This window comes from Felis catus, chromosome F1 (assembly GCF_018350175.1).
Source record: "Felis catus isolate Fca126 chromosome F1, F.catus_Fca126_mat1.0, whole genome shotgun sequence".
In the NCBI taxonomy this organism is placed as follows: domain Eukaryota; kingdom Metazoa; phylum Chordata; class Mammalia; order Carnivora; family Felidae; genus Felis; species Felis catus.
The window spans coordinates 4,531,978-4,550,168 of NC_058384.1; the positions used below are offsets into that span (position 1 = coordinate 4,531,978).

At 44.5% G+C, this 18,191-nt stretch overlaps 1 protein-coding gene across 4 annotated transcripts in view; it reads right to left on the reverse strand.

Annotated features, from left to right (window-relative positions):
* The window catches only part of KIF26B (kinesin family member 26B), a 477,608-nt gene that overhangs the window by 176,074 nt on the left and 283,343 nt on the right, over positions 1–18,191 (reverse strand). The window contains exons 1-2 of one of the 4 annotated variants that reach the window (XM_045048975.1): positions 660–1,344; positions 394–460 (exon numbers count right to left, since the gene is read on the reverse strand). The exons of 2 other annotated variants lie outside the window; for them this stretch is intronic. In XM_045048975.1, the coding sequence (XP_044904910.1) occupies positions 394–440 (47 nt within the window). In that variant the 5' untranslated portion in view covers positions 441–460; positions 660–1,344. Of the gene's footprint in view, positions 1–393; positions 461–659; positions 1,345–18,191 lie in introns of those variants that run through there. One more of the 4 variants, XM_045048976.1, reaches the window with a different exon arrangement.

Below are 18,191 nucleotides of genomic sequence, written 5' to 3' on the forward strand. Positions count from 1 at the left end.
AATGCTTACATGAAGCCTAGCACGGAAAGCACAGACTGGCGATGGCTAGAATTCAAATTGCCAGGGTCCTGCAGGTCTATGGTGACCAGACATTATACGCTAGAACGGGGAGGTGTTCTGTCTCCAGAAAAGCTGAAATAGAACAGAGTTGACATTTAACCTTGGTGGTGGTGGGGGGGGGGGGATCAATCTCATATGTATGTGGCCAGAACGGGTTCTGAAAGCCACAGGCTACCTTCATTTTTATGACGCTGTGAAGAGAACACATTTCAATTCCATCTTTGATTCTACAGGGAGCCAACGTCAAATATTTTAGCAACTCCGAATAGTCTGATTATGGCAATGACTGTCAGTTCAAAAACCTGGTTCATTTATTTCCCCTTCCAGCCTTACCCTCCGGGGGATGTTTGCAGATTTTGTATCAGTAGCTTGTGTCTCATCTGATCTAGCTGTACGTATCCTGCAAGTCAATAGAAAAAGAAGAAAGCTCGTATCATGTGGACCCTCCTAACTTCTTTGGAATACTTGCTTGCTACGTGTTATTTTCACTTTTCTCAGAAGGAAATTCACGGGAAAAGTTAAAGTAACAACAACAACAACAACAAACCACAACTAAGACAGACGGTCTAACCACAGGAACATAGATAGCTGTTACTTACACTGCTTTCCAGTCCATCATCATTGACAAATCATGGCTAAATAATCAAGTGCAGGATCCATGTTTTCACGTCTGTTAGTAAATAGCTCCTTGCAAATGTCTCTTGCAGATCTGGGGCCATCTCAGGAGGAAGTAAGGCAGAGGGAAGGTAAAGGAGGAAAGGCTGGGAAATTCTGAAATCCATGGGGGTCTGGGAATGCTCAGGGCAGACCCTGGTGAAACATTCCTGTGATTCCAGCCTTAGGCTAAACCTCGATCCCGGCCTCCCTGAGCTCTCAGTCCCCTTTCGGGTCCAGCTCAGCCCCTGCTGCCACATTGCATCCCCCTTCAAGTGCAGGGCATGGAAGGAAGAGGAACTCACGGGGTTCTGCCCATCGGCGCTCGCGAGCACGCTTCTCAGGGGAAGCCACACCAGTTTCTCTCTCTTGTCTGCTATCTCAGAGCGAGAGGGAGGGAAGAGCAGAGGCAGGCAGGGAGGGAGGGGGAGAGAGGCAGAGAGGCAGAGAAGAGAGGAGCTTCACTAATAGAGACCGGGAGAGAGAGAAACACTTGATGAAACTCCCATTAACCCATAGTAGCTTAGGAATTTTCTGAGCACGGCAGCCGCAAAACAGACGATCAAAATCCAGTGTTTAAAATCTTTAACCATAGATCCGTGTACACCCATGTGGTACAGACAAAGCCAACAGAACCAAGGTTCTGGATACGGGCGGGACTCCACAGGCAAGTACTTGCAGACGAACTGATGCAGGCACGGGTCCCCACGAGAATAATACCTACGTGCATATATTTCAGTGGGAATGTCTAGTCTCGCAGTTTACACGTCTTAAAACTATTCAAATGCTCTCGGGAATGGAAGTGCAAATCAGACAGCCGGGGCCCCTTGCCTCTGCTGTCCTCTCCAGTCGTGCCTTCCCCCGCGTTTGCGGGGTTCCTGTTTCTGTTCCCTCGCTTCACGAAGCCCTCGAAAAGAAGAGGGTAGAGAGGCGAGGCAGGGGGCTTTCAGGGTGACCGTGAACTTCGCATGCCGCGCTCCACTGTCCGCGGCGGCATAGCACAGAGCCAAGGCACGGCTCTTGCCCGAGGGAGGGGGTGGCATGGGGCAGGGACGCGAGGCACACCAAAGGGGGCACCGCCACAGCCCAGGGGCAGGTGGTGGCTTGCAAGGAGAAAGAAGTGACAGCTGAGGGGAGCCGAAGCAGGAAGCTAGAGGCAAGAAAGGCACAGATAAGGCACGCTGGAGGCGTGGCCATGACCGTGGCCGTGGACAGCACAAGGCGATTCCTCCTGTTCCCGACAACCCTCCCCTCCATACCGTGTTTCTCTTAAGTGTGGTCCCAATCACCTGCATTAGAAATACCTGGTGACAGTGTGTCAGCGATGCGGGTCCTTGGACCCCACCCCAAAGATGCTGACGGAACCCGTGGGACCAGACTCTGCATTTTAACAGGCTCTGCAGGCGATCCTGATGCGGGCAAAAGTTTCAGAAGACTGGCATCCTCGCCAGTGTTGAGTGAGGGGGTGAATGAATGAAAGCCTGAACGGGGCTCAAAGAGATGTTGACGGATCACCCGTGGGAACGCCGTGGGGTTGGAGCCAGGAGGGAGGATCCAAGAAGCAGAGTGCGCGCGCGGAGGAAAGGCCGCTTTCCCAGCATGCCGTGCTCTCCAGCTCTGAGACGACACGAGCTGTCGCCTTGGCCTAGAACTCTCTTCTTCCCCAGCCAAGTTATCCACAGTCTCACCCCCTCAGAAGCCTGTCTCACTCTCCCAGGAGCCGCCAATGGTCCCAATCACATCTCGTCTGTATTTCTCTCTGCAAGCACCTTTATGTTGTAAGTATTTATCGGTCAGTCTTTCTGTCCTGTGAGATGATGACGTGCTATTTCATGTAAGCCACATGGTCTCTCGATCGTGCTACATCCCCAAATTCTGGATGCAAAGTAGGCACTCGATACACGCGCGTTAATTAAACTGTATCCTAAGAGTATTTCTTAACCTAGGTGGCTGGGACATAGGTGTTTGCTCCATTATTGGTCTTTAAACTGAGCACCTAAGCTATGGTTCACATATTGTTTCGTATGCACGATACACTTAGCAACAAAGAAGAAATTTTAACTAAGTCGTAACATCTGGGATTTCGTCTAGAAAGCCGGGACTTCGTGGAGAAGGAATAGAAAAAAAAAAAAAAAACTGCAAAGAGCCAACCTAAAAAACGAGGTTCAGGAGAGAAGAAGCCAAGAAAATACCAGAGTGAAGCGAACTAGATGTGTGATATTGTGGAAGGGGTTTTTGATAAACGGACGTTTCTGGGGCTACCAAAAGGTGCCATATTTGTAGGCAAATGGTGGCAAAGAGATGTCCTGAACAGAGATGGGCTGCTTAAAGAGAGGGAAGGGCTTGCATTAACTCTCCTGGAGGAGGACCACCAAAATCAGCAGGAAAAGAAACATCCCCCGTTTACCTGACGTGGAGGAATCATAAATCAAAAGTTAGAAATCAGTCCCAGCAATAATGGGATAAATGCATGGACAGGATGGGGGCAGGGGTAAAGGAAGAGGGTCCTGGCCAACACCCTTAACCTAAAGGGCATCTGGAGTTTTTAACATGTTTCATTTGGTACTGAGTCCCCTGTGAAGGACTGAAGAATCATGGCTCGGGAAAAGTCAGTCACTTGCCATTGGTCACACAGCTGATAAATTCCAGAACAAGATCTAGAATCCAAATCCTTCCGCACATACCCTGTTGCATTTCCCACCGTAACAAATGAAGCCCCAGCTGATGAACATGGTCACTGAACTTGGTGAAAAATGAAATGACGAATACCCTCAGGGTCCCACCTTGAAACACAAAGGAGAAGCCAATTTCAGGTCCGGGCTACTTGTCAAAACATTTGTTTGGCAAGCATCACACTCGGTACTATTGAGTTTGGGATCCCAACCAGAAGTTTGGGGTGGCCCGACAGGTGGCTGGGAAAGCTGTCACTGCCACCCTCCCCCGCCATCTCGTGTTCACCAGAACTCCTAGTGGCCATGTGCAGTGGACATGATGATGTGCCTTCTAGATCTTTCTTCAAGGGAGGTCTTGGTGCCCCCATTGTGTACCATTCTATGATGTTCCCACGGTCCTCAGAGGACACACAAAAAAGTAGAATAACAACACAGTTTTCCCACTGATTTGGGAAAACAAATCAGCTCGCATACAAAGACAAGAGAGATTAAGCAACAGTTCTAGTTTATTTAGATCGGGAGCTACCTAAATGATGAAGGCTAAGTTCTAGTTTATTTAGATCGGGAGCTACCTAAATGATGATGGTATTGAGAACAGCTTTCCAGAGGACTGGCACAATTTATTAGTTTGTGGGTCTACAGGAAGGCTTTAAGGTGGTAAAATACAGGATAGAACTTTGAGTTCAATGAAGCAAATTCCTTGCCTGTGGTTCACAGTGATCTCCTTCCTCGCCCCAAAACACAGCAAGCACTGTATGTGATTAAGGCTGCCTTGGGGGACATAAGAAAGTAGGCCCTACTGTCCGCAGCAGGCCTAAGAGAGTAGTTTCCTTTTCCCTCTTACAAGAAAACACTGTCTCAACTAATGGTTAAAGAAATCTAAGCAGCTGAAACTCCAGTGACACATTTTGCATTAAAATGTATATATTCATATGCAAGGGAGGTTTAATGGTAACCAAATCGTTACAAATAATGAAAAGAACTCTAAAAGAATCATACCTAAATTACCTGTGAATTTCCCTGTGGGAAATATCCAATGTATGAAAATCCTTAATCGTCTAACGACGCCAAGATTAAAACGAATCGTGCGTATTCTGACAATGTAGAGATGGTTAAAAAGCCCCCCCCCCCCCATTCCACACATTTTATGAATGTTTCCATTTGGTCATTAGTTTCAGGATCCCTGCTATTCAGAAAAGGAAGTTTGACGGAAGGCATGAAGGGACATCATATGAGACCTGTACATAGTGCCCTGCATGCAACCCTTTGTATCATCAAGACTTCAACTGCCCACCCATACGGATCCCAAATGTGCTAATGAGAAAACGGTGCCCCTGTCACTTCGGAGCGGTCAGGCATGGTGGGAGCCTACTAGAGCTTGCCTGTGTGCGTGTGTGTGTGTTTTAAATAACACCGTGTTTTACTGCTACATTTTCCACGGTGAACTCATTATGCAGCTAGGCTTATAGTAGGAAGTTAAGGATTTAAGATTCTTAGTTGAACAGATTCTTTCACAGACTGCTATCGTCTGGTCCTCCCGGTTTTCCAAGGCTGGTTATGAGAGGGGATCACGCCGACCAGCGCTACAATTATATCTGAGACGACGGGGAAGGGAAAAATCAGAGGGAGAGTGTAAAGTGGACGGGAAGGCAGATGGAGAGGTTGCAGACGCCCCAGAGTGGGGGCCACCTGTGCCCCGAGGACGGGGAGCGAGCGATGGGTGGGTGTAAGCCCCACCCCCGCACAGGACTGCGCCCCAGCCCCCTCTCTTTCCACAGCGGAGACACTGACCTCCTGCCCTGCCCTCACGAGCCCTGTTCAAGCAGCATGCACAGAAGACATGACAGCTCTTGACGGCTCAAGAACTGGCATTTCATTAAGCCATACCCTGGAGGTATAAGAAATTGGCCAGAGCAGGACCGGGTTCCCGTCCTTCGGAAGTCCCTGCACTGGCCGCACCAGGGCACTAAAGAGAGGTGTACCCCGTGGAGCCCCTCCAGAGAGCTTTGGACAATGCCTCTGGCCAACGCCTGGGATGAGCCCAGGTGGAGCCATGCTGTGCCCGATCCCAAAGCCTAGCTGGGCTGGCTCTGGAAAACAACGAAAGCCTCGCAGACAACGACATTCAAACCTTCGTAAGGCAGCCACCCCACAGCAATAAGCAAGAATAAAACTCTTCCGTTCTAGCTCCAAATCCATTAGTCCATCCAAGGGTTGAAACACCCCTGCCACCATCAAGCCCCCTTTCACGATGACGATCACTCTTCAGACACGTGGTGCTCTGATGTCCTTGATCTTCAGTCTGGCGGACTTAAGAGAGAATTTTTATCCCTCTCAAAAGAACTGAGGAATTCTCTCCATAGAACACGTTTCAGAGATCTTTTGTTGAAAATAGTCAGAACATCAAACATTTTTTTAAAATAAAAGGTCAAATAGCTCTAATATTTAGTTAGATCTGTGGGGGGGGGGGGGCGGGGAAGGAAGCACTTTCAAGAAAGTAAATGTCGAATTTGGGAAAAGCCCGTATCTTAAAAACTTTTCGACATGTGGTACATAGAGGGTGGTGGGCACTACCCAAAAGGAACACGAAAATCTTGGCATTTTGAAAAAAAAAATCTTGGCATTTTGTATATATTAGAAGTTTAATTCATAACACGTATGACCAAACAGACACAAAATCTTTGTTAATTAGGGGTACTCAAGAGGAAAAGCGAGACATGGAAATCTAGATATAATTTGTTTTAATGTTTATTTATTTTTGAGAGAAAAAGAGAGAGAGCAAGCGAGCAGGGGGCGGGGTGGGGGGAAGACAGAGGATCCAAAGTGGGCTCAGTGCTGACAGCAGAGAGCGCCATGCGGGGATCGAACCCAAGAACCGTGAGACCATGACCTGAGACGAAGTCGGGTGCTTAACCAACTGAGCCACCCAGGCGCCTGAATGTAATTTTTAAAAGACAAATTAGGGGCGCCTGGGTGGCGCAGTCGGTCAAGCGTCCGACTTCAGCCAGGTCACGATCTCGCGGTCCGTGAGTTCGAGCCCCGCGTCGGGCTCTGGGCTGACGGCTCGGAGCCTGGAGCCTGCTTCCGATTCTGTGTCTCCCTCTCTCTCTGCCCCTCCCCCGTTCATGCTCTGTCTCTCTCTGTCCCAAAAATAAATAAAAACGTTGAAGAAAAAAAAATTTTTAAAGACAAATTAGGAAAACGAATTTATAGTTCAAAAAAGAGCTCACCCTTAAGGTTCTGTCCTAGTTATAGGTAAGTTTTCAGGGAGATCTCGTCCTACTCGTGGAAGGGTTTGGCACCTGCTAATGTCCCGGCTTCTTTATCCTTGGCCGTTTACTTCTCTTTCCTCGTCCAGGAGCATTTTCTTCAAACCCAGACTATGTCCACATTAACAACCATTATTTTCATTCATTCATTCATTCATTCATTCATTCAATCAAATATGTATAGAGTGCCTAGAGGAGGACAAGCCTAGTTTTGATCTTCACTAAACCAGTCATGGTTTTCCAGAACAATTGTTGCTTCTTCTTTTCCCCCATGTTTATTTATTTTTGAGAGAAAGAGTTTGAGTGGGGGAGGGACAGAGAGGGAGACACAGAATCCAAAGCAGGCTCCAGGCTCTGATACGTAAGCACAGAGCCCAACGCAGGGCTCGAACTCCCAAACCACAAGATCATGACCCGAGCCGATCAACCGACTGAGCCACCCAGGCGGCCCCTTGCTTCCTCTTTTAAACACAACCGTCTCTCATGTCAACTTCTTCTCAGAAAGATCGAAGAAAGTATATGTGTTTTATCTAGTTTTTCGTTACATTTTCAGTCTCTAGTGGGAAGATACCGTACTATAATGACCTTTGTTATCAGTAGTTATAAAACAATAAGCAAAATGACTTTCTTATCAGAAAAGGAGGTTCTGGTTATCTATCCTGGGCCTGGAGTTTGTCTTATCTGAAGTGCACACTACCTTGCCTGGTTTATATGTTGACTTTGGATAGTCAATGGGCCAAATTCTCAAAGAGTTTTATAGATGTACAGCTGGCATCTTATGAATGCACAGCAGGGCAGTGGTTACCAAAATATGAGGGAAGCACTACGTATGCATAATGAAGCAATTGCCTAGTTCTAAAGACAGAAGTGTAGCATAGCCAAATTTAGTAAAAGGCTCAACAGTCCTCCATCTGTGTGTTGATAAAGGAATTGAATTATTTTGGACCGCGACACGCCTCTAACTATGTGGCTAGTCTTAGCAAAATTGGAATTGTTCACGCTTCAGGTCCCAGAGTCTAATTTTGATACGGATTCTAACTACCAGCCCAGGACAGAAATTACCCCACCTTTAAAAAGTGCTCTGCATATAAAAATGAATCTCCATGATACCTTTGTTTGCTAAGGCAGGACTCTCACCTCTTTTTAGATGTAAGAGAAAGAAAAAATTCACTCCACTTGCTTTTGTAAAGTTATATAACAACAGGTGACAAAGAACTCTAGCCTCAAAATAATCCAGGTTTGGGGCGCCTGGGTGGCTCAGTCGGTTAAGCGGCTGACTTCAGCTCCAGTCATGATCTCATGGTTTGCGGGTTCGAGTTCTGCGTCAGGCTCTGTGCTGACAGATCAGAGCCTGCAACCTGCTTCGGATTCTGTGTCTCCCTCTCTCTCTGCCCCTCCCCTGCTGGCACTCTGCCTCTCTCTCTCTCTCTCTCTCTCACAAATAAATAAACACTTCAAAAAAATTTTTAAGTGCTTTTCAGGCACATCACTCTTAATCTCTAACTTCATAATTAGGCAGCTCCCAATCCCTCTCCAGTGCTTTGCCTCCATGGGGCCACGTAGCTCATCCTTCCTCTAGGAATATCTCTGAGTGACTTGGCCTTGCCAACCTGCCCTTCATCACTAAGTCCTAGGCTCAATACGAAGATTCCTCTCTGGTCGCCATGGGACAGAGGCAGCATTTTAGCTCCAGAAGTTAGGAGCTGGGGCTGTTGAGGAAACGAATTTCACCTTCAACCTCACCCTGATGCTTGTGTAAGTTACAAGTCAATTAATTCACCCCATTCTTATTCAGCACCTTGCCAACCCGAGGTCCCCTTCTCAGCTCCTTGGAGCTTTTCCTCCCATTCAGTGTGACTTCCCAAGTGGGCCAGGAGCCAGCCCCTGCCCTGGCCAAGTTTGAGGGCTACACAAGCTACCTTGTCTTGGATGTCCGTCTGAGAATTTGGAAGGAACTCTAAGTCAGTTTTTGACAAGTTATTGGCAAAAGTAGAAAGAGTGCCCAGCAAATTGCTTTAGGCACTAAGCGTGTTAACAGGTATTACACCCGGTGTTATTAATATGTTACTTACAACAAGCCCAGTTTGCAACCTATTGTTTGAGTTATATAGTGTTACAGGTTTTGCACTTTATGAAGTATTATATTTTTTCTAACTCAGAAAACTTTGCATGAGTGTTAAAGAACTGGTCCTCACAGATGAAATGTATTTATTGTTGCAAGTGAGTCTTTTTTATTATTTTTTAAAGTTTATTTATTTTGAGAGAGAGAGAGAGAGAGCGCGAGCACGGGCAGGGGAGGGGCAGAGAGAGAGGCAGGGAGAGAGAGAGAGAGCACGGGCAGGGGAGGGGCAGAGAGAGAGAGAGAGAGAGAGAGAGAGAGAGAGAGAGAGAGAGAAAATCCCAAGAAGGTTCTGCAATGTCAAGGAGTCCAAAGTGGGGCTCGAACTCGCTAACCGTGAGATCATGACCTGAGCCAAAATCAAGAGTCAGATGCTTAACCGACTGAACCACCTAGGCACCCATTTTTTATTTTATTTTGAGATGGGGCAGGGAGGGAGAGAGGGAGAGAGAGAGAATCCCAAGCAGGTCCCATGCTATCAGCACAGAGCCTGATGCGGGGCTCGATCACATGAACCGTGAGATCATGACCTGAGCCAAATAACGAGTCAGATGCTTGACCAATGGAGCCACCCAGGGGACCCGCAAGCGAGTCCTATTTAGGAATCAGGATGCGGGCTACGTGATCAGCACTCTTGCTTCAAAGCAGATCAGCCCTTTATAAAGCTGAAGGCTGAGACAAGGGTCGCGCCCAGGACTCAGCCAGTCAGGCTCGTAGGCGTGAGGTCAGGGCCCTGCTTTTTCAGTTCTCCAAGGTAAGTCAACAACCCCATTCTAAGGAATCTCAGAACTGGAAGGAATGCCCCAAAGCTCTGCTCCGGGGCTCACAGAATGGATGTCTAAGTCACGGTAGTTCTATAAACTGCCAGTGTTCTTGGCAAGAGTTGGGGCGGTCTACGTTCTCATGAATGACAATCAGCTTCCCAGCCTGAAACAAAGTGTGCGTTGGAAAGTCAGAGAGCGGGGAGGAAAGTAATTTTCCTACCAAGGCCAAGCCTCGGCAGACTCTTGCGAGGGGTGGGGGCAGAATATCCCCCTTGGGAAAATACCTCTTCCTACGTTCCCCACCACGTGCTACCCTGCATCCAATATTTGGCACTTTACTGGGCACCAGGCCTACCAGCCTGAACACCACAAGCAAAACCCCACCAAAACAAGGCATCTGTCCAGTTTTCCACCCCTTTAGGACCAGGGCATCAACTGGTGAATCTGAAAGGCATGTGCACTAATAAGCTATTTCCAAGAAACATGTGATTTCTGAAGCCACGCCGTAGTTTGGGGCCCCCCTGGCCCCCTTAATTCACTCACAAGCAGAGAATGAGAACATCCGTGGGTGGAAACTTTGCGGGTCACGACAATTATAAACGCAGCTGTTACCTAGTCATCTATGGGTCAGCTGTGTGCCTCCAGCAATTCAGCCAAGCTTACCTGTCCTGGAAAAATAAAATCAGAAGGTAATTTCTACCTTACTTCCCGTGGAACGTAGTAGGAAAATATCAGTACGAGGCAGGATCTCTGCATTTCCCCCTGAGGGTCCCCCGGGTAGCTGAGTCGGTTAAGTGTCCGACTTCAGCTCGTATCATGATCTCAAGGTCCGTGAGTTCGAGCCCCACATCGGGCTCTGTGCTGACAGCTCAGCGCCTGGAGCCTGCTTCCGATTCTGTGTCTCCCTCTCTCTGTCCTTCCCCTGCTCACATTCTGTCTCTTTCTCTCTCTCTCTCTCAAAAATACAGAAACGTTAAAATTTTTTTTTTTTTTAATTCACCATATAGCCTTTGCTATATACCCAGTCTATCTGGGCTGACTTACCCAACCTCTTCATACTCTAATGATGTTGGATTAATCTAGAGTCTATCTATGAAGTGTTGTGTCCTCTCCAAGAATGGAACCCTTCTCCCATAGATACACACACACACACACACACACACACACACACTCCCCGATGCTGATGCAAGGGGAGAAGAGTGTGCACAGGTAAGCCAGGGAGAGAGCTAGGGGAGAAATTAATTTTGCTCCTGCCCCCTCCGCTGATGCCCTCAGACTCTGCACCACGGAAACACAGGGCCGAGCGGCCACGGGTAGGACTAACCCTTCTCACGAGCAGCCTATAATGGCACCTATTCAATTACTGGACATTCCAGACTGCAAGAAAGTCAAACACTAATGACTGTATCATCAAGAGGAAGAAAACCTGGCCATCGGCACAGATTTCAGGAAGAAAGCCCAGCACACATGACCACGCTATTAGCTACAGCTTTAAGAAGTCGCCGCCCATCCACATGCACCCAGAGAAAGAACACGGCCACACTTCCTTCCACGGTCGCTGTGGATACACAGTTTTCAGTTATGGCTGAAAACTCACCAATGCCATTTTCAGTATATTCTCCCTGCACCCAGCTGCCTGGCAAGTGAAGGTTTTTTTTTGCGGGTGGAGTAGATGATAATATCCCACTAGCTTCTAATTAAGCAAATGGAGCCAGCAGTGATAACCTTCACATCCAGGCTGACTCATCATTTGGGTTGGCCCTGAGGTCTCTGATTCAATTTCCAGCCTCTCTGATCACACTACAGCAATCAGGGGAGAATATTAAACTCTAAAATGTGGCAGACCAGGTTCTCACCCCTCTACTCCCTCTGCCCCCAAATGGAAAAGCAATACACAGGGAAGTGGAAGGCGATGGCAATTGGACGGATAATAAATGATGCCTGAATGTTGAGAAATCACATGGAAATTATGCATGCATCATTTTTTTTAGATGGATGAATATAATGTGATGGGATAAGTGTGTTTTCAGGATGGCTTCATCGAGGCATTGCTTTGTATTTAATAATTGGAAATCTTACCTAAAGCACTAGTTTTATTCTTGTTACATTGTTACATTTAAAAGTCATACATAGTGTGATATATATATGGGTTAGCACTGTTTTATACCATAGGGACAGTTACTTAACATTTAAAATGCCTTAATCAGGAATACATATTTCAGGGATGGTTGGTTAGTTAGATGTTGAATTTTCCTTATTGAATTTCAAACTATTGTCTAATTTCCACTGAGATTTCTTCTTTAGCCCGTGGGTTATTTATAGTAGACGGCTTCATTTCCAAACATTTGGGGATTTTCTATTTTCTTGGTCACCGATTTCTAGCTGAATCTTTCTTTGGTCAAAAACTTAATGAATTTGGGCCTTTGAAATTTGTTGGGACTTCCTTTATAAAGAGCCAGCATATGGTAAATTTTGGTAACTCGGAAAAAACCATACTGTGTCACTGTTCAGTCCAGTGACCTAGGTGCATCAATTAGGTAAAATGAATTAGCAGTGTTGTTCAGATCTTATATATCCTTATTGAATTTTTTTGTCTGCCTGATCTATCGGTTCTTGAGAGAGGGGTGGTGCGAAAGGTCCCCACTATGATTATGGATTGGTTTATTTATCGTTTTAATTCCGTCAACTTTTGCTTCCTCATTTGGGGCTCTGTTATTAGACATGTACAAATTTAAAATTGTTATAACTTCCTTGTGGATTGACCTTTTAATTTTTACAAAATGTCCCTATTTATCAATTTTTTTAAGTTTACTTATTTTGAGAGAGGGCACGCACACACATGCACGAGCATGAGTGGGGGAGGGGAAGAGAGAGAGGGAGAGAGACAGAGAGAGAGAGAGAGAGAGAGAGAGAGAGAGAGAGAGAGAGAGAGAATCCCAAACAGGCTCGGCACTGTCAGTGTGGGGTTCCATCTCACGAACCATGAGATTGTGACCTGAGCCTAAATCAAGAACCAAATGCTTAACCAACTGAGCCACCCAGGAGCCCCTCCCTACTTATCTTTAATGATGATTCTTCCTTTAAACTTTACTTTCTCTGATATTAGTATAACTACACCAGCTTATTTTGTTTGCTTTTTACAAAGTGTATCTTTCCCCATTTTTTCATTTTTAAAAGAAAGTATTTTTCTTTGTGTACTTATATTTAAGGAGCCTCTCTCATAAGCAGTACAGTTAGACTTTGGGTTTTTATTTTTTTTAATACAGTACGACAATAATTATCTTTTACTTGGAGTATTTACTCAGTTTCCATTTAGTTCAATTTCTGACATGTATGGGTTTATAGCTACCATCTCTGAATTGTTTTCTATTGGTCCACATATGCATGTTCCCTTTTATTGACTTTCTTGTTCTTTTAGATTGACCAATAACTTTACATTGTACTCCCCCTTCTATGTATTATTTTACTACTCTAGAGATCACAATATGTGTCTTTGACTTACGATAGTCTAGTAAAATTACAACTTTTAATATTCCTGGATGTTGCTATGACCTCATAACGCTTTAACTCCATTTACACCTCCTCCACTTTTTGTATTATTTTGGTCATACGGTTAATTCTACATGTATTTTAGAGCCCACACGACCTTATTTTTCTTGATTTGTGACCAGTATTCACTCATATTTGCCCATATATTTTTCTCAACATTTTATTTTGAAATGAGATTTTTCAAAAATAAAATCTGAAGAATTATACAGTGAATACCCATGTAATCCTCATCTAGATTCTAGAATTCATATTTTCTATATTTGCTTTATCACATATCTGTCTCTCCCTCTAGCTAGTCATCAATCCATTACATATATTTTTAATATATATCAGCTTAACCACACATTTAGCTTCTCTGTCACTCTTCATTTTTTTTCTGCCTTGCTGGGATCATTTTCTTTCTATTTGTATAAATATGTTCAGTATTTCTTTTAATGCTAGTCTACTGACGATGAATTCTTTAATTTTTGTCTTAATTTTTTTACATTTATTTATTTTTGAGAGACAGAGAGAGACAGAGCACAAGCACGGGAGGGACAGAGAGAGAAGGAGACACAGAATCTGAAGCAGGCTCCAGGCTCCGAGCTGCCAGCACAGAGCCTGACGCAGGGCTCAAACCCACGAACTATGACATCATGACATGAGCCGAAGTCAGACACTTGGCCGACTGAGCCACCCAGGCGCCCCTAATTTTTGTCTTGAAATATCTTCATTTCAATTTAACTTTTGACAAATATTTTTGCCAGATTTATAAAGCTTTCAGTTGGCAGTTACATTCTGTCAACATAGTAATATGACATTCCATTGTCTTCTCGTATCCATTGCTTCTGTTGAGAAGTGAGCTGTAAGTCTTAACGTTGCTCCTTTGAGTCTCATGATTTTTTTTTTTTCCTAGCTGTTTTCACAATTTTTGTCTTTGGTTTGGATTTTCAGAGGTGTTCAGATTGTGCTCTGTTGTGATTTTCTCTGTATGTATCTGGTGGAGGCATGCAGGGCTTCTTGAATCATGTTTTGACATCTTCGATCCTTTTCAGAAAATAATTGCTCCTGCCTCATTCCTTCTTCCCTTGTTCTGGGACTCCAATTACATGTTGTTACATAGACTAACATTTGTTACATGCTATTTTCTGTATTCTTATCATTTTTTATCTCTACTTATCCACCTGGAGATATCTTCCACTGATCTGTCTTCCATTTCACTTATTCTTTCTTGTAATGCATCTGATCTGAAGTTAAATATATCTGTTGAGTTCTTAGTGTGATGCGCATTATTTTGTGTTTTAGCTTTTTATTTGTATTATTTTTTTAATGTTTACCTATTTTTGAGAGAGAGAGAGAGAGAGAGAGAGAGAGAGAGAGAGAGAGACAAAGCACAAGCAGGGGAGGGGCAGACAGGGAGGGAGGCACAGAACCCAAAGCAGGCTCCAGGCTCTGAGCTGTCGAGATGCTAGATCATGACCTGAGCCGAAGCTCAAATGACTGAGCCACCCAGGCACCCCTTATTTTGTTTTTTAAATTCATGAATTCTCAATTTGTTTTTTACAAATTTCAGCATTCTAGAGAAATTCTTCATCGTGTTATGTTTCCTTCACCACATTACTTCATAGTCTATGTCTATATCGCCATAATTGGGTCATTCATGGGTCTTTTTCCATTACCTATTTTGTTTCTCTTGGATCTATTTTCTGGTGTGCCTAGTAATTTTTGATTGAAAAAAATTATGAAAATACTACCTTCCTTTAGCAATGGTTCACCTTACCCTCTGGTAGGCAGCCTGAATGGGGGTGATCACCATAATCCAATCAAAGACTTGCTGAGTTTTTGTATGGTGTGGTCTACTTTGGGTTTACCTCTACTCCTAGGGTGTAGCTCACCACAATCCCCATTGGGTATTTACTAGAGTCTCTTTTCCTAGGTGGGTTTTGAATGCCAGCAATTTTTACACTATGATACTAAAAACTCCACTTTTCTTTTCAACACCTCTTTGCATAGCAACTTGGTTTCTTGTTCTGCACAGTAATATTTAGCAAATGCTTCAAAGAGGAAAACTACCGGAATACCTAGTTTACTTTTCTGTGCCTTCCTTCTCTCGGTCAATCTTGACCTCTCAAGTCCTGCCTACTTTGGCAGCCCTGAACTCAAAGTTTTGCCTCTTCAGGCCCATGATAATGCCAGAGGTCTGCTTCATTCTCAGCAGATGACCCAAGAGAGAAAAGCATCTTCTCAACTCTCTGTAGTTCTCTTCTCTCTCACATCTTAGTTATTCAAGTCTTATTGCCTTGGCTGCCCACTGAGACAACCCTGGCTCAGTGGGGGCCTCCATTATCTGTCATTAGCTGAGGCCAGACTCTGTTCTGGCTCTGTTCTGATTGGTCAGTGCCTAAGCCAGTCCAAGTTATTATCAGAAAGACTCCAACTGAAGGTCACACTCCAGATGCAGTCACTACAATTGCTCTGACTATCTTTATTACTGGTCAGCAGCAAAGGTGTTGTTAATTTGAATAACGCAAGTTTAGAAATGATTGTTCTTTGACAAAATGATTGTGTTCAAGATATGTGGACTTGCTAGAAATACTGAATAGCACCCTCGCTCTTGTACAAACAGTATATAAGAATCTAGCAAGCCCAATTAGGCTATGGTTTAGAACCCTGATTGGTTCATTGTTCAGATGATTGCAGGATTTTTTTTGCCTGACTTTAACTAAATGATGATGTAAATTATGCCACTAGCACCCGATTCCAGTGTATCCTTCACGCGAGGTACTGTGGGAGGATATGCCTAAAAGGACAGAGATGTAGCTCTTCCTTAAGTTTACAAAACAGATATATAACTTGTTCTGCCAGCTTGCTAATACACGTTTCTAACTATGGCTGAATGTGGCTTAAGGCTTTCATTCTTCAGTAATACTACCTGGAAACAAGGTTTTGTGGCAGAAAACCTATATCCCTACCTTGAACTATGGGAGGCTAACAGTATCGACCCAAAATAATGACAGATAGCCAAACTGGCTGATGTCAGTTTGAAAAATGTCCTTCGCTTCACAGTTCTGTGCAAAACTTTGGTGGCCAGGATGGCCTTATCCTCTGTCCTGCCTTTCCACCTGTATTTCCTCTAAAAATATGGTGAACCATTGTAATCCTGGATTTTTCTTGGCCCAATTTAGCCATGCCCTCTTATTAATTCTAGCTGCACACAAAAAAGGAACTAAGGTTGCTAGGTCTTCCTAAACTTGACAGGTGAACACTGCATTCGGGAGAATTGAATTCTTCCCTCTCCATCAGAAGAAAGCCTAAAAGGCTCTAGATACCATATTAGCCCAAGAGAACATTAGAGGACCTGAGCTTCAGTGAAACACCCAAAGAACCAAAGAGGCCACCAAAGTGACATTTCTGACAACAGCAGAGGGTTTGAACTATGCCCTCGGAAGGAGCGGACCCAGCACACAGCCCTCATCCTCAGGGGGCTCAGTGGGAGGGGCCCCAAGGTGCAGAGTGAAACACCAGACATCAGGAAGGTCCTGGGCACAGAGTTTCATGGAATTCTCAAACTTGGCAGGAACTTAAGAGATTTTCTGGTTCACTATCTCCACTTTATTATCAGGAAAACAGGTCAAAGGAAATTTGGTCACTTAGCTAAAGTTACACAGGACGTAAGGCCTGATCCAGAATTCAGCTCACAAGGTTTTTAATCCATTGTCCTATTTAGGGCACCTTGTTTTCTGTCCTCCATAAGGAACTCCTAGAGGCGAGGCTCTTGCTCAGGTGACAGAACATTCTCTGGGCTTACTTTTATGACCTAGCCAAGGTTATGCCACCATAATGCTGCATCGGGCATAGGACTTTTAGGTTACCTGTGTCTGCCCAGCTGTCTGGGACAGAAGCAGAGGGCCCCAGACAAAGAAAATAGAAGCTTTTACATCAGAAGAGCAGGAAACAATTGCAGTCAGTAATGTGGGCTACATGTAACTCTGAAATATCAATATATAGTTCTTTTCTTTCCAGAAGAGAAATAAGAAAGCACCAATGTCAGCAAGACAAAGCCACTTATACGTTGGCCTTGACCTAAATTTTTTAGGTCCTTACATCTCTGGTTGAAATTCATTTCATTCTTTGGATAATTTTGGCAGGGAATAAATACTCTGTCTCGAAAGAAAGAATCAACAAAATTAAATCTGTTCAGTGATTTCTCACGGGACAAATGCCAATCTAAGCAAAACATGAAGAAGGAAAAAAATTCTTCATTATGGAAGAGGTGGATATGGGTTTGAAATTTCTATAAAAAAAAAGGAATTATGATGATCTGATATACTTTGTAGCCAGGAAGCTAATATTACAGGTATTTCAAAACACCATTTATTTCTCTCTTTTTATTTCCCCAGCCACAATTAGAGTTAACCATGCATTTCACAAACAGGGAAATCACAGAATACTTAGGATTCTTGATAGAAAGGTTCACATACAGCAATGAATGACTCTCAGTCTCAAATATTTTCATCGTAACGTAACATTTCCCAAGGATGCAACATTGAGGGAGAAAACAAATCTAAGAGCAGAATTCATGGAAAATGGATGATGCTTTTGATAAGACACCAGCTTGTAGCTTCTTACATTTTATTAGCACATAGCCCACCGACGGGCAAGAGATGCAAATATCACCTGTGTAATGAAAAGGCACTCTGTGGAAGCCCGGATGGCCTGTGGTCCACACAGAAGCCCCTTGGGGATAGTTTGGGAATAATCCAATATGGCAATGGCAACTCTGATTTTATCTTTCGTCTGTCCTGGATCTCCCCATCGTGGATGTGACAGAGCGGTCACCGGCAGCACGGTTTCCTGCCACGCTCAATACTCAAGGTAGAGGCTAAGACTGCATTATACTGGGCCAGGGCACTGAACGTGACTTACTATTCCAGGTAGTGAAACAATTTCACATACAGCAGTCCAGTTATTATAGCACGGGCTCTGGATGGATGAGGTTTACACGCAGCTCCATTGTTTATTAGCAAGCTGTTCTCGCTCGTGTTACTTAACCTCCCTGACCCTCTGTCTCTTCCTTCTGAAAAACTAAGAGAGCAACAGGATCTACCTCAAAATGTTTCTGTAA